Source organism: Perca fluviatilis, chromosome 3 (assembly GCF_010015445.1).
Source record: "Perca fluviatilis chromosome 3, GENO_Pfluv_1.0, whole genome shotgun sequence".
Lineage (NCBI taxonomy): Eukaryota > Metazoa > Chordata > Actinopteri > Perciformes > Percidae > Perca > Perca fluviatilis.
The window spans coordinates 11,421,748-11,445,724 of NC_053114.1; the positions used below are offsets into that span (position 1 = coordinate 11,421,748).

The 23,977-nt window shown below is 40.5% G+C and overlaps 1 protein-coding gene across 18 annotated transcripts in view; it reads right to left on the bottom strand.

Annotated features, from left to right (window-relative positions):
- celf1 (cugbp, Elav-like family member 1) overlaps positions 1-23,977 on the bottom strand; it is a 75,684-nt gene that overhangs the window by 34,071 nt on the left and 17,636 nt on the right. For 9 of the 18 annotated variants that reach the window (XM_039794604.1, XM_039794616.1, XM_039794620.1 and 6 more), the window contains 4 exons: positions 7,384-7,571; positions 6,780-6,862; positions 5,041-5,089; positions 727-861 (listed from right to left, as the gene is read on the bottom strand). In XM_039794604.1, the coding sequence (XP_039650538.1) occupies positions 727-861; positions 5,041-5,089; positions 6,780-6,862; positions 7,384-7,571 (455 nt within the window). Of the gene's footprint in view, positions 1-726; positions 862-5,040; positions 5,090-6,779; positions 6,863-7,383; positions 7,572-22,133; positions 22,602-23,977 lie in introns of those variants that run through there. The other 9 variants (XM_039794610.1, XM_039794609.1, XM_039794606.1 and 6 more) reach the window with 5 other exon arrangements.

A 23,977-nucleotide genomic window follows, 5' to 3' on the forward strand; every position in this document is an offset into this window, starting at 1 on the left:
ATTTATGATATTGGGCTATGTAAATAAAATTGACTAAAATCGGGATTAAAGAATGAGCTGGATTTTCCTATATAGCTTGTTAAAGCTAAGGGGAGCTGCAAATTCAGCTGATAATTCTCTGAAAGTTCGTGACTATGACTGACCTCTTTAACATTGTCATATTGTTTTTTTTACATTGTCATTTGATACATTGTTATTTAACGACAAATCAATTATAGCCGCTCAAGTCTGGTGTACACGTGGCCCGTTAGCTCAGATGGTTGAGCGGGCGCAGATATGCAGAGGTTTATTCCTCGACGCAGAAGGTCCAGGTTTCAAGTCCGACCTGTGACGGTTTTCCTGCATGTCTTCCCCGCTCTCTATATCTATATCTCAGCTTTCCTATCCAATAAAAGGAGAAATGCCCAAAAATTAAAAAAGAAAGTCTGGTGTACACTATTAACATAGACTTGACCTGACAGTGGTACTATTACCACTATCACACCACTTTCACTTTACCTTGTAATTTTTGTCTCCAAATGCTCTAGTTTTATATACCTCATTATTTATTTATTTTACTTTCTCTATTCATCTGTATTGCTGTCCTTGTGCTGCTGCAACAACCACAGACGTTATCTCAGGACACTTGAGGATTAGAGTATGTTTAGAACACACTATAATTTATAGAGACCCGATAATTACCCCAAGAGCTTGCATTTGTGAGTGTAAGAACAGAATATGCCTTACCACGGCTGAGTCCATCAGGGCCTCGAAGTATCCGGCACTCCTCTATCTGTCCGTATGGTGAGAACATCAGTCGGATGTCATTCTCGTTACACTTTTTGGAGATCATTCCAATAAACAGCTTCCTGTCCTCCACTGCTGTATTCAACAAACCACAACATCAAACACACCTGCTTTGTGTCAAGGTAAATGGTGAAATATAACATCAACATACACATATGTTTAATTGTGGCTCTTTTGCAACTTATGTTATCCTTCAATGTTCATGTAGGCACCTCACTATTGTTTTTACTTGACTTGTGAAATTGTGACCCTATACTTACAAGGCACTTTACTTGTTTTCTCAGCAGTATGAATATGTGTACAGTCATGCCCACATGATAGCGGATCATTTGGATAATGCAGCTCTTTAGAGTGGATACATTTGAAAGGGCCAGTCTTATATTGATAAACATTATACTTATACTTAAGATAAAAAGAAAATGGAACTATAGCATGTAGAAGAAAGTCAACTTGAAAGATATGTTTTCTAACGTATCCATAGTGTGGACACAGCTCAGATCTACTAAAGGAGAACAAATGAAAAAACATGCATAACTCAAAGACATTTTTAAAAGAGAAAGATTATTCCTTGTCATGATAACCTTGAACTGCATCATACTCAGCTACAAGCACAGCTGAATGCACAGAAGCCATTTGTCCTATCTAGAGGCAGAAATAGTACTTAATGTTTTCCCACTTGTCTAACAACCACCCACAGCCTCTGTCCCATTCAGATTACCACATATACGTGCTGTAAATTATTCAATTGTGGGTTGAACAAGGACATTATCTCAATGCAATGAAATACTGGCTGGTGCAGACAACCTGTATTGTGTCTCAAACAAAAGGGATAGTAACTTAAGCCTATAGTGCGTAGTTTCTGTCACCCCCATGAGGAATTTTAAGTAATGACAACAATTCTGTCGGTGCATCCACATGACGCAAGCCTTCTGTGATCGCACTTCACCCCCACCCCTACTTCACACAGTTGCTAGTAGCCAAGCAGGACACGGAGGATTAAAAAATTATCTTTACTCGAGTTTCTACAAGTCGGCAGACAACACCAATTTCTAAACACAACCATACTGAGATATACAGAGGGAGTTGTGTGGAGGTGATAGTCTTAATTAACTTTGTATCACCTCATTTGGCAATGGCTTGAGTGTGACGTTCATCATTATAACAAAAGTTACGCACTAAAGCTTTAAGAATTATGAGTGTTCATCTACCTGCCTACTTTGTCACAACTGTTCCTCAAACCTATAGTCATTAAAGGGATAGTTCAGATTTTTAGAAGTGTGGCTATATGAGGTAATTCTCCATTAGTTAGTTTATTTGCTACAGTAGATGGCTGTGGACAGGGGCAGGAGCTAAATGGATTTTAGAGACCTGCTTCTCCAAACTGGGGTCGTGCCGACTGCCATCTACTGTAGCTAACACACTAGCTATGGAGAAGTAGCTCATACAATCCCAATTCAACAGATCTGGGGCCTCATTTATGAAACGGTGCGGCGAATTTGCGTCAAAAGTGGCATACGGACGAAACATAGGACGTGCATACGCATGGAAATATTCTGATTTATAAAACCGTGCGTACGCACGTCCTACACCGGTTTCACTTTAAAAAAAAATAAATAAATAAAAATCACAATCCACTCTAAATATGGCGCAGCTATTGCGGATTCATATCACGCCCACAGCTGCATATAACGCACCTGATTAATATTCATTCATACCGACATGAGCAGAGAGGAAAACAAAAAAAGGAATTTCACTCAATGTGAAGTTAAAGTTCTTGTTGGAGAGGTGGAAAAGAGGAGAAAATGTTTGGATGGCACAGTGTGGGCATTACTAATGCCAAAAAGCTGTAGAGCGCATGCTGCAGACGCAGTTAATGCCACAACCTCAGAAGGTCAGGCAGTGAGAAATTGTCCGATAATTAAATAATAATTAAATTAAAGTTGATGTAAAAAAGCGTCTAGCGCTACATCGAGAATGTGTTCCCACGGGACACCGGAGCAGACCCCTCTTGAAGTGGGACTGGCACAGCGAGGTTTCTCCGAGTGCTCCTCTCTGTAATGCTGGGCCTAAAACAGCACAGATCTCCAACAGGACAGCTCGAGGAAGTCAGAACCGCCTCATAAGCCATTCGTCCTCATTTGCCAGCAAGTCTTCTTGCTGTCTAAAGATTCGTTACCTCCGAATCCTTCCATTTGCCCATATTCCAACAGTGCAAAATCAGCCATTATGCGTCATTACGCATTGTGATGGCATGCCTTTTTATACCCATCTACTTGATTGTATCTAAAAAGCTACACGTGTCGGAATTAATCTAAATGTAAATGACAAATAGTTCTGTGCATGGAGCACGTACAGTACAGGCCAAAAGTTTGGACACACCTTCTCATTCAATGCGTTTCCTTTATTTTCATGATTATTTACATTGTAGATTCTCACTGAAGGCATCAAAACTATGAATGAACACATGTGGAATTATGTACTTAACAAAAAAGTGTGAAATAACTGAAAACATGTCTTATATTCTAGTTTCTTCAAAGTAGCCACCCTTTGCTCTGATTACTGCTTTGCGCACACTTGGCATTCTCTTGATGAGCTTCAAGAGGTAGTCACCTGAAATGGTTTTCCAACAGTCTTGAAGGAGTTCCCAGAGATGCTTAGCACTTGTTGGCCCTTTTGCTTTCACTCTGCGGTCCAGCTCACCCCAAACCATCTTGATTGGGTTCAGGTCCGGTGACTGTGGACGCCAGGTCATCTGGCGTAGCACTCCATCACTCTCCTTCTTGGTCAGATAGCCCTTACACAGCCTGGAGGTGTGTTTGGGGTCATTGTCCAACTAAACGCAAACCGGATGGGATGGCATGTCGCTGCAGGATGCTGTGGTAGCCATGCTGGTTCAGTATGCCTTCAATTTTGAATAAATGCCCAACAGTGTCACCAGCAAAGCACCCCCACACCATCATACCTCCTCCTCCATGCTTCACAGTGGGAACCAGTCATGTAGAATCCATCCGTTCACCTTTTCTGCGTCGCACAAAGACACGGCGGTTGAAACCAAAGATCTCAAATTTGGACTCATCAGACCAAAGCACAGATTTCCACTGGTCTAATGTCCATTCCTTGTGTTTCTTGGCCCAAACAAATCTCTTGGGCTTGTTGCCTCTCCTTAGCAGTGGTTTCCTACCAGCTATTTGACCACGAAGGCCTGATTCGCGCAGTCTCCTCTTAACAGTTGTTCTAGAGATGTGTCTGCTGCTAGAACTCTGTGTGGCATTCATCTGGTCTCTAATCTGAGCTGCTGTTAACTTGTGATTTCTGAGGCTGGTGACTCAGATGAACTTATCCTCAGCAGCAGAGGTGACTCTTGGTCTTCCTTTCCTGGGGTAGTCCTCGTGAGCCAGTTTCGTTGTAGCGCTTGATGGTTTTTGCGACTGCACTTGGGGACACATTCAAAGTTTTCGCAATTTTCTGGACTGACTGACCTTCATTTGTTAAAGTAATGATGGCAACTCGTTTCTCTTTACTTAGCTGATTGGTTCGTGCCATAATATGAATTCTAACCGTTGTCCAATAGGGCTGTCGGCTGTGTATCAACCTGACTTCTGCATAACACTGATGGTGTTGATGGTCCCAACCCCATTAATAAGGGAAAAAATTCCACTAATTAACCCTGACAAGGCACACCTGTGAAGTGAAAACCATTTCAGGTGACTACCTCATGAAGCTCATTGAGAGAACACCAAGGGTTTGCAGCGCTATCAAAAAAGCAAAGGGTGGCTACTTTGAGGAATCTAAAATATAAGACATGTTTTCAGTTATTTCACACTTTTTTGTTAAGTACATAATTCCATATGTGTTCATTCATAGTTTTGATGCCTTCAGTGAGAATCTACAATATAAATAGTCATGAAAATAAAGAAAATGCATTGAATGAGAAGGTGTGTCTAAACTTTTGGCCTGTACTGTAGGCCTATATAGTAATTAGTAAAATTGTATTTCTATTGCACCTTTCAAAATTGTTAAAACATGCTTTAAAATAAAAACAAACATTTAAAAAAAAAATAAAACAAACCATTTAAAGGTGTAAAAATAAACACTATATAAAACACTATGCTACGGTATATAATGCCCATATTAAAATGATGCGCTCCGCCAGACGGAGGCCTCGAAAACAGCATCAGTGTAAACATTATTTGTCCTGTTTACTGTATTATTTATGGAAAGAGAAGACAGATGAAAATGCTAGAAAATCCTTACCATTGTTTTTCTCACTGTCAGCTGGCTTCATCTGTATTGGGTGGTGCATCTGAACGAGGCAACAACACATTAACACTCATAATGCTGTAATATGCACATCTGTGTTGTGGATGTTTTTCAGTAATATTGGCAGAGATTCCATGTCCTTGGTAATAGTTTCATAAGATAGAATCATGATTGGGGAATAGAGTCATAGTAAAGGAGGGCCACTTATGATATGTTGTATGCAGCCTTGTTTGGCTTTCTACCAATTACTAACTTATTATATCAGTGCTTTTAATACATTAAAGCTATAGCCAGTAGCAAATTATAGTAACAAGTTCTTGTATTTTCATAATTGGATGTTAAGACTTTAAGAGTTTGTCATTTAATGCATAAATTGACCTGGGCCATAAGTAGGGCTTTACAGTTTTGGTAAAAAAAGAGAATGTCAACTTACTAGCCTACTATCCTTTCTTCTATTCTTTCAACCTCTTGAAGTTGCAATGAAATGAAATGAGCAATGAAACTATCTAGTCTTCCGTTCTAGCTTTGGCAGAAATAACTTATCCTGTTCAAATGCTTAACCACTCAGTATGGGATCAAAATATGTACCAAGCAGGAGCTAGGCCATTAACCAAGTGGATGAAGAGCAAGTCCTCTAACCACTGTTAACCATAACCATAGTGAGAATATAGATCATCTTGTGTCAATTAGCCTGATTGCGGAGGATAACCAACCTCACTGTCCCTCAGCCTCAGTACTAGGGCTGGGCGATATGGCCTAAGAAAAAAAATACCCGATTTTTTCACAAAAAAATCTGATTTAAGGTTTAAATAGATATATTTTTTTTCTACTTAAAATCAATCTGCAGATGGCAAAGGAATTGTTCAAAACAAGTTTTAACTTTATTTTGTTTTGACTCATACACACACGGGACATGTATACCATTATGATTATTCATGTCAATTTTGGGGAAATATAACAATAAAATGGATGCACGAGATAAAGCTGTTTTCACACATACAGGTAATTCACTTCAAGTCATTTTGACTTTAGTCGCGCAACCTTGCCCCTATTTTCACCTGTTGCTGAGTAACGTACATTAACATCCAATGGTCTCATGAATGTAGCATACCTGTAGCAAGCTCCTTCATATTAACTAGCGGTAAAAAAAACATTGAAGAGGAGCTCCGTGCTACAGAGCGGTGATTGCTAGTTGTTTAAGCCGCGACAGACCTCCGTCACAGCTTGGTCATATCAGCGGCATTTAGTAGATGTGTTGAGCTGCAACAGAGTTCCTCAACACCGACTCTGGTGCTCCGTCAGGTCAGGCTTTAGTTGGTGGTTCAGTTATCCGAGAATAGGTGACTGTCAGCCGGGGACAGAGCACCGCGAGCTGCTGGTCATTTCAGTGGAGATTACGGTTAAGTAAGTAATGAAACGACTAGTTAAGAAAAGAACTAATGTTAGTCCCTGTCGCTGCTATGTTGTTTGTGTATCTCTATGGCAAACGTACGTTCGGAACTACGGGAGCCCAGAGGGGAGCGTTGGCGGATGTTAAGGAGAAAACTATTTTCATTTAAACAAATCGATGTTAACTACACATTCAAGTTAATCGATAAAATCGATTTATCGCCCAGCCCTACTCAGTACACATGACAAGTGGCTTTGAAGTTAATACCATGTCAAAACAGAGCTCATGGCTTTATATCAACCAGCATGCATTGAAAGGACAGATTAAAGAGGCTGCCACCTACCCCTGGCAGAATCTTCATGTTGTGCAGAGCATTCTGTGCTTCCAAGGCTGATTTGCGAGTGTAGTACGTTATAAAACAGCAGCCTGCCGGGGAATGAAAAAGACACCTGTGTCACACACCTGACTCAGTGGATGACCACTAGATGTGGTCTGTAAAGCTCATTCATCTGCTATGTGGAGGGTATGCTGGGCCAACAACAGTTTGGCATTACCACTAGGTCATTATGAGGTCCCCATCAATCCAAAAACTTTTAATAAAAAAAGAAAGAGAATATATTTTATATTTTTCCCTTTCCTCAAAGAACAACTGAACACAAAAAACATAAGCCAAAACATTTTCTGAGTTGAATACAGGGGTTCTTTATAAAGGCAACAAGAAGAGTTTGGAAAGTTTTTTTCCATAGCAAGTTTTTGACACACCGATAATGTAATATTACCCAAGTCCACCTAGTTTCTTAGTCGCTACCAAATACATTTTGTTAATGAAGAGAAACTGCAACCGAGTTCAATTATATACTGCACTGCAAATTTACAGGTTACATATTAGACTACTACAGTGTGTGTGCGCAAGTCACGTTATTATACGTTATATACTACGGTCTGACCTTTGCTCTGTGGGGGATTCTGGCTGCGGTCTCGGAGAACATTTATCTCATACACTGCTCCATAAGGCTCAAACAGCTCACGAAGCTGCTCTTCAGACCAGGACCGTGGAATCTGTCCTACGAACATCTTAATGGCATCAACATCTGGTTGGTCGGGGTGGTCCAGAGAACCATTCATCTTCTTCCCACTACAAAGACAAAATACCAGAGCATTAGATGGAGGCTAGAAACAAATCTTTATTTCCTAATACACACTTATAACTTATATATATAAAACTTAACACACACACACACACACATATACATATACATACATATATACATACACATACATATATACATACACACACACACACACACACACACACATACACACATACATACATACATACATACATACATACACACACACACACACACACACACACACACACACACACATATACATATATATACACTCACCTAAAGGATTATTAGGAACACCTGTAAGATTTCTCATTAATGCAATTATCTAATCAACTAATCACATGGCAGCAGCTTCAATGCATTTAGGGGTGTGGTTCAGGTCTAGACAATCTCCTGAACTCCAAACTGAATGTTAGAATGGGAAAGAAAGGTGATCTAAGCAACTTTGAGCGTGGCATGGTTGTTGGTGCCAGACGGGCTGGTCTGAGTATTTCACAATCTGCTCAGGGATTTTCACGCACAACCATTTCTAGGGTTTACAAAGAATGGTCTGAAAAAGGAAAAACATCCAGTATGCAGCAGTCCTGGGGGTCGAAAATGCCTTGTTGATGCTAGAGGTCAGAGGAGAATGGGCAGACTTATTCCAGCTGATAGAAGATCAACTTTGACTCAAATAACCACTCGTTACAACCGAGGTATGCAGCAAAGCATTTGTGAAGCCACAACACGAACAACCTTGAAGCGGATGGGCTACACCAGCAGAAGACCCCACCGGGTACCACTCATCTCCACAAAAAATAGGAAAATGAGGCTACAATTTGCACAAGCTCACCAAAATTGGACAGTTGAAGACTGTAAAAATGTTGCCTGGTCTGATGAGTTTCGATTTCGAGTCAGAATTTGGTGTAAACAGAATGAGAACATTGATCCGTCATGCCTTGTTACCACTGGGCAGGCTGGTGGTGGTGGTGTAATGGTGTGGGGGATGTTTTCTTGGCACACTTTAGGCCCCTTAGTACCAATTGGGCATCGTTTAAATGCCACAGCCTTCCTGAGCATTGTTTCTGACCATGTCCATCCCTTTATGACCACCATGGACCCACCCTCTGATGGCTACTTCCAGCAGGATAATGCACCATGTCACAAAGCTCGAATCATTTCAAAATGGTTTCTTGAACATGACAATGAGTTCACCGTACTAAAATGGCCCCCACAGTCACCAGATCTCAACCCAATAAAACATCTTTGGGATGTGGTGTAACGGGACCTTCGTGCCCTGGATGTGCATCCCACAAATCTCCATCAAATGCAAGATGCTATTCTATCAATATGGGCCAACATTTCTAAAGAATGCTTCCAGCACCTTGTTGAATCAATGCCACAAAGAATTAAGGCAGTTCTGAAGATGAAAGGGGGTCAAACACGGTATTAGTATCATGTTCCTAATAATCCTTTAGGTGAGTGTAATATATATATATATATACATACACACACACACACACACACACACACACAGGCCAAAAGTTTGGACACACCTTCTCATTCAATGAGTTTCCTTTATTTTCATGACTATTTACATTGTAGATTCTCACTGAAGGCATCAAAACTATGAATGAACACATATGGAATTATGTACTTAACAAAAAAGTGTGAAATAACTGAAAACATGTCTTATATTTTAGATTCCTCAAAGTAGCCACCCTTTGCTCTGATTACTGCTTTGCACACTGTTGGCATTCTCTTGATGAGCTTCAAGAGGTAGTCACCTGAAATGGTTTTCCAACAGTCTTGAAGGAGTTCCCAGAGATGCTTAGCACTTGTTGGCCCTTCTGCCTTCACTCTGCGGTCCAGCTCACCCCAAACCATCTTGATTGGGTTCAGGTCCAGTGACTGTGGAGGCCAGGTCAGGCCAAATAGCCCTTACACAGCCTGGAGGTGTGTTTGGGGTCATTGTCCTGTTGAAAAATAAATGATGGTCCAACTAAACGCAAACCGGATGGGATGGCATGTCGCTGCAGGATGCTGTGGTAGCCATGCTGGTTCAGTATGCCTTACATTTTTAATAAATCCCCAACAGTGTCACCAGCAAAGCACCCCCACACCATCACACCTCCTCCTCCATGCTTCACGGTGGGAACCAGGCATGTAGAATCCATCCGTTCACCTTTTCTGCGTCGCACAAAGACACGGCGGTTGGAACCAAAGATCTCAAATTTGGACTCATCAGACCAAAGCACAGATTTCCACTGGTCTAATGTCCATTCCTTGTGTTTCTTGGCCCAAACAAATCTCTTGTGCTTGTTAACTCTCCTTAGCAGTGGTTTCCTAGCAGCTATTTGACCACGAAGGCCTGATTCGCGCAGTCTCCTCTTAACAGTTGTTGTAGAGATGTGTCTGCTGCTAGAACTCTGTGTGGCATTCATCTGGCCTCTAATATGAGCTGCTGTTAACTTGTGATTTCTGAGGCTGGTGACTCGGATGAACTTATCCTCAGCAGCAGAGGTGACTCTTGGTCTTCCTTTCCTGGGGCGGTCCTCATGTGAGCCAGTTTCGTTGTAGCGCTTGATGGTTTTTGCGACTGGGGACTTGGGGACACATTCAAAGTTTTCGCACTTTTCCGGACTGAGTGACCTTCATTTGTTAAAGTAATGATGGCCACTCATTTCTCTTTACTTAGCTGATTGGTTCTTGCCATAATATGAATTCTAACAGTTGTCCAATAGGGCTGTTGGCTGTGTATCAACCTGACTTCTGCACAACACAACTGATGGTCCCAACCCCATTAATAAGGGAAAAAATTCCACTAATTAACCCTGACAAGGCACACCTGTGAAGTGAAAACCATTTCAGGTGACTACCTCATGAAGCTCATTGAGAGAACACCAAGCGCTATCAAAAAAGCAAAGGGTGGCTGCTTTGAGGAATCTAAAATATAAGACATGTTTTCAGTTATTTCACACTTTTTTGTTAAGTACATAATGCCATATGTGTTCATTCATTGTTTTGATGCCTTCAGTGAAAATCTACAATGTAAATAGTCATGAAAATAAAGAAAACGCATTGAATGAGAAGGTGTGGCCTGTACTATATATATATATATATATATATATATATATATATATACACATACACACACACATACACACACACACACACACACACACATATACATACATACAGAAGAGGATTAGGGCAACATGATATTAAGGTCAATGAAGTCAGAATTCTGAGAATATCTACTCTTTTTTTTTTTTTTTTACTCTTTTTCACACTCCAAAAAAAACAACTAACTGCAACAATTCAACAGCATGCTGGGTAAATTAGTCAAGTCTCTGATTTTTCAGTGAACGAATGTGCAAGAGAAATAGATACAGGTATGGAATAAATTAGGGGAAACTTGATATGCAGTCATGAGTGAAAGATAAAAATAAACACACTCAAACAACATACAAATAGACAGGACAACAATACAATGAATATTGAATGAATATAAAAAGGTTTCCTGTAGGTATTTATCGCCACTGGAGCAATCTCTAAAAACTTAAAAAAAAGAAAGTACTACATTACATGTGCAAATTAAGCCGATTTATTGCACATGGAACAAAGGAGTTTTTACTCCTATGCTCTTGAACCGGGGTACTCTAAATCTGCGACCTGAGGGGAGTGTTACGAACTCAGAGTGTAGGAGGTGGTCTGTACAGTCTAATATAGACCGGGCCTTGCGAACACAGAAAACTCTCAGACACAAGCACACCTGCTGCAGGTTGCAACATGAGCAGTGCCCCCTACATTTGGTTATATTTTACTTAACCAAAAGAAAAACCTCTAGTAAGGTATACAATATGTAAATCATACACCTGTTTGAACAAGCAGAACAATAACTTATAGATTCCTTTGCCAGCGGTCAATTCACAGACAGTAAGTTTTACATGGCCATACAGAGCTTGTTATGCCAATAGCTATGAATCAGGTTGGTCTCGTTTTTTTACCCTATACATTGCTTGTCAATAAGGAGATAATGCACATTTTTAAACATATAAAAAAAAAAGGGGGGGGGGGGTGAGGGGTTTAGGATTTTGATTGAACAGTTTTGTTCCTATCAAATTATATTACAATAACCCTTGTGTTGTCTTCCCGTCGACCATGCACTTGTTGTCCTACCGGGTCAAAATAGAAAATTAAGACCTTTTTTTATGTTTTTGACACATTTTCTAGCGGTTTTGTATATTTTTTCGGCACTTTTTTAAATGTTTTTTTTTCACTTTTTTCAACGTTTGACACTATTTTTCACTATGATTACTAATACCAACTTATTACCACTAGTTTTACACTTATTTTTGTTATTCATGGTCAATGGGGATCCCGATCCATGTTCAGGCAATCCCCACTGCAGACGGAAGAAAACTGTTCCCCCCCCAGAATATTTTCTGCCCAATTCAGGGTCCTGGAGACGTACAGATCCTGAGGAACGGCAGATTCCATTCAATCACCTTCTCAGCGGAGCGGATGATACTCTGCAGTCTGCCCTCCTTTGGAGGTGGCAGCAGCGTACGAATTGGTGATGGAGGACTTAATGATGCCAGTTTGGATGGCAATTGTGGAATTGTCCTTTAAGCATCTGGTATGGCAGTACTTTGGCCACATGTGGGCAGCAGAATAAGTAACAGTTTTTCCACTAAAAACCCAAGTCTTGCACTATATCTAAAAAGTCAAATTACACTGACATTGCACATACTTTGTGTATATATGTTTAAAGGTTTATGTACACAAGGGCACCAACTTGGGTTTTACATTGGATAACACGTTTTCTGGGGTGCATTAGTACAATACAGAAGGCCTTTCCTTTACATGTGACTCTTTCCAGCCATCTGAAGGCAGCAAGTATCTGTTCCATCTGCAGTCTGCATAACTGGAGTGATGTCACTGCCAAGTAGGGCTGGGCGATATGGACCAAAAGTCATATCCCGATATATTTTGGCTGAATATCGATATACGATATATATCCCGATATTTTTTTCCGCGAAGTGAGAGCAAATGTTCAGTCAAAGCCCAAATCAAATATGACATGTCACAAGTAGTTTCATAGAAACAGTTGCAAAATCAAATAAATAATAAACCGGTTTCTTCACCTGGTTCATTATTAAATGCTCAGCTGTTCAAATAACAATAAAATGTAAACCTAAATACTGTATAACAGGAGTACCTTTTTTGAAATCAAAGCTCCATAGGCTATTTGTGATTCGTTCCAAAGGTCAATTAAGCTTTAGATATTAATATAATCTACTTTGTTCAAAATGTAATGCCTCATGCCTGTAAGCCTAGGTTATAGTCCCATTCTTCCACTTGATACTGCTTCCACTTAAATAAACTTAAGATGAACTATCGACTACAAAACAAAGAAATTTATTATGATCGGTTCACAGATCTGAGTCCAAACGGAAACTTCACCCTTCTGAACTAAGAGTTTCTGCTTCAAGGTGAAGTTTAAACAGACTGAAATGTCCAGGCTCATTCCTCCACTATTTATTTCTGTATGTATTTATGCGTTACATGTAATTTTAACGGGCACTGAGCTCCAGATCCTGCAGCCGCAGACGGTCGCTGCCCCGCTGTAGCTTCTTTCCGTCCGCCTGCCGCCGGCAAACTTAGTGGAACTTTCCGCCGATATCGACATACAGTTCGTCCTGGACTACGTGTAAGATCCTACCGATCACCACTCTGTCTTTGGCTGGTCCGATCTGGATCAGCGGGGACCGGCGCAGCAGCGAGGCGGCTTGTGTTTTGCCCGGGGAAGAGACGCTGCGGCCGGCCACGGGCTCTCCGCCTCCGCTGCGGCGGAAGCTCAGATTGCTGGTCGAGGCGGCATATATAATCATAAAACACATTGTCACCTGTTAAATGTTATCCATTGCTGTTTGTTCTTTTCATTTCCTCTATCGAACATAATTAAGCAGTACAAAAGTCCGGCATCTTTAGCGTTGATCTGAATGCTTCGGCCCCCTGTTCCAAGATGGCGGCGGGTTTTGACGTATGTTTAGAACCTCACGGCGACATATCTATGGGAGCAAGGATCACATTTGAACTATATCGATATATGCGATATGGTCTAATTCCATATCTCATTTAAAAATATATCGATATATTTGTTTATATCGATATATCGCCCAGCCCTACTGCCAAGCCACAATAAAGCACGGCAGATCCAGTGGTTACATTTTGTGCAAGCAGCCTAAGATTGCTGTAAAGTAACCACAGAACCCCTGTGTTTATGTATGCTACACATTAAACATTATGTATTGATTAATTATTCTACACAGTGTCTTCTTCACATAAACAGGCGTTTTGGAGACATTCAGAACAGTGCACACTCCATGGTGAATCTTAAAATGTCTCGCTCCGCTTATAACTCTTTTAGAACTGTGCATTCCTGCCAGTCTTTTTACCCGGCGCCTGAAACCTAAACACCTGCACGTCATCTTTATTTATTATTTTAATGGGTCTAGCCAAAATCCCGCTTGGAGTTCAACATTTTTAATTATAATAAAGGTTGATGTGTGTCTGTGATGAGCAACATGTGATAGAAATTTTTCACGTTCAAAAGTAAAGTTTAAAAATAATTTTCTTCCAAGTCCCATTCAACAATACATACAATACTCTGTCCACAGGATTTCCAAACTATCAGTGCGTCGGAGGAGAGCTCTGTGACTAAAGGGGGTGGAAGTAGTGGATGTGATTGAATGCACCCACCTATAATAATGCGTTCTTTCTGATGCAAGTGCGAAACAAGTGCCCTCATCTAACTATAAATCAGGGAATCTCTTTATGTGTATGTGTATGTGTGTGTGTGTGTGTGTGTGTGTGTGTGTGTGTGTTGTCTTTCAAATATCTCATGAACCGTTCATCCGATCTACTTCACACTTGGTTTCCTGGGTACCCAATGAACTTTGCTTTTTAATATTGGACAGGAGTTTGTACAGCGTTGGAACTTGGGTGAAATTGACAGATGCAGATATTGTGATCATTTCTGAAACATGGTTATCCAAATCTATTTCTAATGATGACATTGCCATATTTGGATACAATGTTTATCGTAGAGATAGGCCTAAAAAAGGTGGTGGCGTAGCCATTTATGTAAAATCAAGATTTGATGTATCAATTGTTCTATCTGAATCTATTTCTAAGCAAATGGAGTTTTTGGCTTTGAATGTAGAAATAGTTAAGTCCCTGTCTATAACTGTCGCGGGGTGCTATAGGCCTCCATCTGCCATCAAGGAAGCATTATCATCCTTACAGTATCTTTTGTCAAAATTAAATTACAATGAACTCTTATTGGCTGGAGATTTGAATTGGGATTGGCTACATGCAGTTTCTGGTGAATTCAAATCCTTCTGTGACTCTATTAACCTTAGCCAGTTGGTCAACCTACCTACAAGGCCAAACGTAAAGAGTCCTAATAAGTCTACCTTGATTGATTTAATCCTAACAAATGTTCCTCATAAGTTTTCATCAGTGGGTGTGTTCTGCAATGATTTGAGTGATCATTGCGTTGTTGCTACTTGCAGGAACACTAAAATCCCCAAATGCAATCCGCGTATTATTTGTAAGAAAAATTTAAAAATATTTAATGAACAAGCCTTTCATCATGATCTAGCTTTGGTTAGTTGGGGGCAATTGAGTTTGTTGCCAGATGTTGAGCTGGCTTGGGCATATTTCAAGGAGAGTTTTATGAAGATTGTAAATAAACATGCTCCCATTAGGAAATTCAGAGTCAAGGGACGAGAGAACCCTTGGTTTTCTCCAGAATTGTCAGAGTCCATCCATCAGCGCAATGTGGTATGGGCCAAAGCCAGAAAAGGCGATTCTCCATCTGATTGGTCTAATTTTAGGCATTTAAGAAATAAATGTACTTCTCTTATCAAGAAGGCTAAATCAGAATATTACTTATCTGTCACAACAGAAAACCTCAACAATCCACAGAAATTTTGGAAAGTGATAAAGTCTCTATCTGTAAATAGAAGACCTCAGGCTCTTCCAAAATATGTCTTAAAAGACTCTGTCCCTGTCTACGATAGGACCGAGGTCTTAAATAGCTTTAACAACCATTTCGTAGCTTCTGGTTCTTTGTTTGACTCCACAGGAGTGGCCCCTGTGACTTCCTACAGAGAGCTTCAAATGTCTTCTGGAGAGTATTTAATTTTGTGCCTTTTACTGTGCAGGAAGTGCATAAAGCTCTCAAAACATTAGATCATAGGAAACCAAAAGGACCGGACTTGATAGAGCCCTACTTCTTGAAAATAGCAGCTGATTATGTAGCACAACCACTTACGGTCCTTTTTAATCTTTCAATCCAAAACAAAGAAATTCTACTTGTTTGGAAGTCTGCTTTTGTTACCCCTTTATTAAAAGGAGGTGATCCAGCTGTTTTAACGAATTACAGGCCAATATCATATTTGTGTGTTTTGTCAAAACTTCTTGAATCTCTTGTTCGTGATCAACTTAAAGAGTTCCTGTACTCTAGTGACCTACTCTCTAAACTGCAATCCGGCTTTAGGAAAAAACACAGCACCATCACGGCTGCTACAAAAGTGATAAATGATATACTTGTTGCTCTTGATAAAAAACAATATTGGGCTTCCCTTTTTATTGATCTGTCAAAAGCTTTTGACACTGTGGATCATGTTATTTTAAAGCATAGGCTTTTAAGTCTGGGACTGTCTAATCATGTTGTTTCCTGGTTCACAAATTATTTGAGTGACAGGACCCAGTGTATTAAATGTGATGGTCTGTGTTCTGAATTTTTGAATGTCCACAAGGGGGTGCCGCAGGGTTCTATATTAGGACCCCTCCTGTTCATCATGTATATTAATGATTTAGGACAAGACGTTTCTGACGCTAATATGCATATTTACGCTGATGACACAATAATTTACTGTTTTGGATTGAACCCTGCCAAAGCTGTAGAATCTCTGCAGAAAGCTTTTGATGTGGTCCAGCTCACACTTATCCAGCTAAAACTGGTTCTTAACGCTGAAAAGACCAAACTAATGTTGTTTTCAAACACTAAGAAGGTCCCTCAATCTACTCCCTTAGTGTCCACTCTTGAGGGAAATGTCATAGAGATGGTTCACACCTACAAGTATCTTGGTATTTTGCTTGATGACTCCCTGACTTTTAAGCCCCATATAGATAATCTTGTGAAAATGCTTAAACTTAAATTGGGCTTTTTCTTTCGTAATAAATTCAGTTTTTCTTTTGAGGCAAAAAAGCGCCTTGTTAATGCAACATTTTTATCTATTTTAGACTATGGAGACCTGTTGTACATGAATGCCTCTGCTAAATGTCTCCATAAGATTGACATTGCATATCATGCTTCTCTGCGGTTCATTACTAATTGTAGGGTCTTGACCCATCACTGTGAACTGTATTCTCGAGTGGGATGGCCTTCTTTGTCCTCCAGGAGGCTGGGTCACTGGTATACTTTCATTTATAAGGCCATGCTTGGTCTATTGCCATCCTACATCTGTAACTTAATCTCACGGAGGAGTGTTAGCTCTCATTGTTTGCGTTCGAATGATCTTTTGTTGCTTGCTGTTCCACTTGCCCGTACAGAACTGGGAAAAAGGGCTTTTGTTTACTCAGCCCCCCACACATGGAACATGTTGCAAAAAGACTGGAAATTGACTGAATTACTTTCATTGAACGCTTTTAAGTCCAGATTGAGAACACTTGAGTCGATCCTTTGTAACTGTTTTTCATTATGTGTATGTAATTGTATTGTATGTTTGAAACTCTTTTGCTGCTTCTTGGCCAGGACTCCCTTGAAAAAGAGGTTTTTAATCTCAATGGGACTTTCCTGGTTAAATAAAGGTAAAATAAAAAAAAATAAAAAAACAATTTTTGTAAACACATTTCACTGTGCAACACAGTTTTTTTTTTATACAGATTTAATTGCATCTACTGGTTGGAAGCTGTTACTTACGTTTAAAGCGTTGCTCCGTCATTGCTGGAAGTAAATATATTTAACTCTTGTTTACAAAGTCACCAAGAAGCAGCAGAGTGATGTTACGCCAGAAATAGACATGCAATGTCTATTCTCAGCACAACACCCATTTCTAACAAATTACGAACAACTGCAGCCGACACCAATGCGATAACCAATAATATCAATGTTACAATGCAAAAACTCGGCTACATTTTAATAAACTACAAAGACCGGTTGATAGAGGAGTTTTGGGTCTACCAAAGATGTTGTATTACTACTATGCTTTTAACTTAAGGCATTTGGCCCACTGGTCACTTTCTCCTGAGAGAACTCCACCCTGGTATTGTATTGAGCAATCTGTTCTTGCCCCATTATCACCCTCACAAAGCCTGGCGAGGCAAAAACACATCCGATAATCTCTCATTTAAAAGAAATTTGGACTAAAGTGGCCCGGCTGTTTGAACTGGATCCATATCTAAATACTTCATCAAGTATTTGGCGGAATCCACACAGTGTTTCCTCTAGAAATTTGAATTGAAATTTACGTCAGTGTACGGGCTTATCTGCTAATGTTAGCTGCCGACCGTTACCTTGAAACCATCCAGCAAATAGACGGTACCGTAGGGTGATTTAACGTCACTGCTCATTTTACACACAGTTTAACAACAAAACTAAACGCTGAGTGAACATTACTAGCTACATTTTTCATGTTGGTTTTGAGTGGTATGCACCCCCACTAACCTGGAAAACGGTTTTAAAACAGTAACGTTAATACAGCGTGTCAGAGGAATACAGCGTTCTCCTGCAACGGGAGTCAGAGGCAGAGGGAGCTTCTTGTCTCATCTGGGGTCTGATAAACAGTAAATTCAAAGTCAGTGTGCCCAAGACTATTTTCCAATAAACTGTAGCTGTCAAATTTCACGGGACGCGCTGAGTGCGGATTTCATGTCATGGCTTTTGTCACTGTTTATCACTTATTGTGTGAAGTAGTACTCGCCCTGTTGTTTATTTGGTTTCCATGACTTCATAAGTGATGACGTCCTGTCACTGTTCCAGTTGCTCTGTTCACCCTAGGGGGAGAGAGAGCGAATGACAGTTCGCTTAAGTTCTGGAGAGCAGACGGCTCTACGACTTTATCACTTTTCATAAACAGCCGAAGGAACGGTGGTGCGTGGTGTACATAGCGGAAACCCTGTTGTGCGTCTGACCCATTTCTGATACCGTGGCGCTGGAAAGTTTACCGTGGCGCAGCGCCACTATGCTATCAACATAGAGGAAACACTGCCACAGTTATGCATGTCCCTTTTTTTGGAGGGATTGGTTGAAAAAAATGTAATTGTTGGGGAATTTGTATCTTGGTGGCATTTTAAAATCTTTTGAGGATGTTGTACAGCAATTTGGAATCCCTAGGTCTCAATTGTCAGATATTTGCAACATTGCAATCTGTTAATGGGGACTTTCGGATCCAGTTCTTTATCCCTGCAACCCCCGGAATGTTTCAATAAGGTGCTAATGAACTATGGGAAAGGTCACGAGGCTTCTGGGTATTATTCTATACTGATTTAGAACCTGGGGGATGGAGCTTGGTCAGCCCTTTAAGAAAGACATGGGAAAGGGATCTGAATATCACACTGGATAATGAGGACAGGGACAGAATTTGTAAGAATATTAAAACTATGTCACACAATTTGAGGGTGACACTTATTCAGTTCAAGATTATGCATCGCTTCTATTGGACTCCCTCCAGATTGTTTAGACTTGGATTAAGAGACACACCAAATTGTTGGAAATGTAAGACACGGACAATTATTTCATGTCATATGGTCCTGTGATAAGGTCCAGGAACTTTTCAGGAAGGGAGGGGATGTGTTCATGTTGTAAACTGTATGTTTTGTATGTTGTTTAAAGCAATAAGATGTTCCAAAAAAGTATTACAATAAGGTATACTTTTCTTATTAAATCTACCATGAATTATTTGCTGCATTTTTCCTCTTCATTTCCCAAATTGGGATTTAATTGTAAATAGTATTTATATAGTGCTATTCTAGTCTTAATGAGTACTCAAAGTGCTTTTGCACAGAACAGTACCATTCACCACTCACACACATTCATAAACTGGTTGCGCAGCATCAGGAGTAATTCGGGGTTCAGTGTCTTGCCCAAAGGCACTTTGACATGGGACTGCAGGGCCAGGAATCAAACCACAGACCTTCCGATTGGTAGACAACCGTTCTACCACCTGAGCCACAGCCGCTCCCACCATTTCTTGTTTATATTTTGGCATTAATAAGTGGCACGAGGAGGGTGTACACGGCAATGTGTCTTGGTCAAACTACCATATTTTCTCGAATGAAGGCCGGGTCTCAAATAGTGACTGGGGGTGTGGCTGTGACGAACAAATAAAAGCCAGCATAAAATACAGACCAGTCGAAAAAAACAAGTATGGATACACTCCTGGGGCCTCAGTTGTGTAAGCCACTTTCTAGGCATAAATTGTGATTTGTATTAAAAAAATTTAAAAAAATGTGACAGCTCTTGCACAATCATTAAACTCTGTATCCTGATATCATATCCTATAAGTTCACCATAACAACTTAAATAAATTGTGTTCCAAATGTGTTTTTTTTCTCAACCAATCTTTTCATTTGAACTCCACAGTGTTATCCCCACCTTGAAACATTGTCAAATTCTGTCCCACACACACTGTCACATGCTGAAAAACTTCCACGTCCACGCCTTTGTTTTCTCAAGGCTGGACAACTGCAATGCTCTCCTCATCAGGACTCAAAAACTACAATACATCCAAAACAGAGCTGCTAGGATCCTAATGAAGATACGAAAATATCACACTCATCCTTCACTTACTCCACTGGCTTCCTGTCTCATACAGGATCACGTACAAAATCTCCTTACTCACCCATCAGGGCATCCACGGAAATGCCTCTCCCTAACTCAAAAAGCTACTTCTCTTTTTAATCTTGTTTTACTCTATAGCACTTCGGGATTGATTTCTCAATGAAAAGTCCTCTACAAATAAAATGTATGCATTTAAAATGTATTTTCTTCTTACAAAATATACTGATAATACCAGTATAAACTTAAGCAACAGAGACATATATCTCTCTCACTCACACACACACACACACACACACACACACACACACACACACACACACACACACACACACACACACACACACACGTCTTTGTTCTCACAAAATCCTCATATCTACCAATGTCCCTGTGTCACCTCATTATCTAAGTTTTCCATGTCTAGGAATGTGAAACCAAGGCAACCAACGTACAGGCCTAAAAGTCAGCTCTACCAGTGGTAGGGCTGGGTACCGAACGTCGATACTTTTATGGTATCGAAAAAAATACTCCAATCCTATGAGTATCGAAAAATTCTTTATCTTTCGGTGCCAAATTTCGGTTCCAAAAGCGTCTGAGCACGTAAGCGCAAGCTTATCTGTCCTCTCTGCATATTGACACAGAGCGGAGCTCCGACCGACACGCACACGGAGAGGTGCGGACGGAGTAAACTGTCTGCAGTTTTGTTGAAGTCACAGAGAGTCACGGTTGGTTTCAAGTGTGGTTACAGTTTTTTAAAACTTCACGCAGACAGCGTTTGCTGCGATATGATATTAATGGCGAGCCGAAAGCGGTCGCCGTGCTGTTGACGTTACACTTCATCTTACAAGCAGCCACAACGGTGGTTTCTCTGCCCTGATGACTGACTGACAGGCTGAGCTTGCAAAGCAATGCACTTTTATTAATGTTACTCTGAGTGAGCAGTTTTACCAGAATTTTTTAATTTTGATAACTCTTTTGATTCTTAAGGTGGAATTCTGAATTAAGGTGGAAAATAAAAGCTTTGTGTTTAATGTATTTTTGTTGATGTTGAAATGGATTTTAAAACATATGGTATCGAAAAAAAGTATCGTTAGGAATCGGTATCGAAACTGAGGTATCGAAATTGGCACCGGATCGAAAGATTCTGAACGATACCCAGCCCTAACCAGTGGACAAGTCAGTACGGGGATGCACAATACTGACAAAATAATCAGTATTAATTACTGCATTAATGCACTGTGACAGTCTTCAGGGATGACAACAGAGGAAATTTGCTCAAAAGACTATTTTGGGAAAGTAAAATATTGACAATGTGGTTAAAATGACTTAAATGGGAGAGGCATTCATTGTTAACATTAGTTTGTTTGAGCAGCCTACTCGGAACAGGACTTTGTGTCACTTTGATGTTTCTTGAACAGATAATATGCCAAGAATCTGAGACAGGTCTCCTAAGAAGAATACCATTTGATAACAATACCCAGCCTTAAATAAAGCACATAGGAAGGTACCACACCACCTCTTAGTACACTGGAGTGCTATGTGGATAAAAAATGCCTATTATCACCCTGACACACACACAACACAGCTGCTCATGATTATTACTAATTATATACAAAATCACAATAAAGACCCTAAAACAGACCAATCCATTCAAGTTGATTCTCAGAGACACAAGACAACTTTAGGGAACATATAATACTTACAAAGCTGGCCAGAGCAAGTTACTTACACAGGACTAGAATTCAAAGAGCAATGGTCCACCATCATTTCGGGGAGAAAATCCAACTTAAAAGAAGCCATGATGGAGAATTTTTTTTCTTTCTTCTTCTTTGACCAGAACACGACAATGGAGCTAAATTGACACAGTGATCAGAGGCCGGTGGTAAAATCCAGATGGTACACTTGTTGGTAAGTCCCTGGCGAAGGGTAAAATAAGGCAAGTGACAGTGCACAAAAGGAAGAGAAAAACAGTGTGCCGCAACAAACCAATGCACATGGAGAACCCACGACTGAAACACAAATACAACAAACAAAATCTAATTGAGGAACTGCCTTTGTTTGAGATGGAAGAGGACAAATAACAGACACAAAGTGACAGGCCTTCAGGTTGGCTTTCCAGGTTCTGGGACTGGGAGTAACCACAGCATGGAGATCATGGAGAGCTGCTGGGATCACTGGGGCCAGAGAAAGTAATGGCCATTTGGGGTCCCACAATCAAAGTGCTGATGATCCATGGCCTTTGTGAACATTTCTCCTAGGCCAGCAGATCTGGCTGCAGCGTCAGATAAACATGGTGTCAGATTGATGGTGATAAGGCCCAGTGGGCAGAGGGAATGAAAGAGAGAGTGAATAGTACTCCCCAGCCAGTAGCTAATCCCTGGACTAGCCACACCAGGGGGCTAACAATTAGGTTCCGGCCTGAGGGGGGCTGTGTTTACCCTGTTGTCCTACAGGCTGCACTGGTTTGTGTGTGATTAATGTGTGTAAAAACCAAAGGGAGCCTTGGACAAATGACACTGGCTTTGGTCATTGTGCATCCCACAGTGCACACACACCTATGAAATTAGATAAACTCCAGGGATAACACTTGGAATACAGTATCTGCTAACCTGCCTTCAGGTAGTTGTTGGCTGGACTCAACATAACCCTTAACTGCTGCACAATGTTTTTGATTTCAGTTTTAGTATATCAATTTTACTTTTGTTCCACAGACTGGTGCTTTTTAGTTTGTGACATGACAGCACTCAATCATCTCAGCAAAGCATATTTCTAATAACACACACACAAATTTATGATATGACAAAAACATCTTTCTAGAGGCGTTGTACTAAATCTTTTCAAAGAAATTAGGATTTCTGGATAGCTTTAAAGCCCATGTTGCAAGTTTAATTTTCCAACGAATTTGTGGTAATTGCTTGTTGGTAATAAACATTTAAACTGGTATTCATGTATTTGATGTTGTTAGGTATCACAAAACAGAATATAACACGAAAAAGTAGGTACTATTTTACAGCGGTTTGTCTTTCCCCCACAATGCATTGCATGACGTCACGTTGGGGAGACGACAGGCAAAGCCCCGTCTCGGTTCACTGTCCGTCCGCGGTTTCTGCCACTGATCTGGCAAAATATGGCTCTTGTGCCGACCGAGTCAATGTGTCTTTATTATGTGAATAATAATATTTGGGGAAGTGAAGAAGGCAGCGGAACGGGGATGCTATTCGCTTTTCACAAGTTTAAACAGCTAGCTAACGATACGCCGACGTTTGCTAACGTTAAGCGCAACAGCGTTAGCTTAGACTGCTAGTTAAATACCGGTATTACAACTGCCCTTCGAGCTGCGTCCACGTTTGTCAACACAAGACGTGGCGTTAGTGCTCCTTTTGTATCATACTTTTATTTTTGTAACATTACACACAAAGCTAACTGGCTATAGTTAGCCTGTCGCTATGCTAGCGCGGGATTAGGTAACGTTGCGTAGCCAGCCAGCAACCCGGCAATCGGCGGTAGTTTCGGCGAGCTAACCGCGACAGTATGTTGGCCACAATCAACTGTTAAATCTGCTGTTAAAAGCAG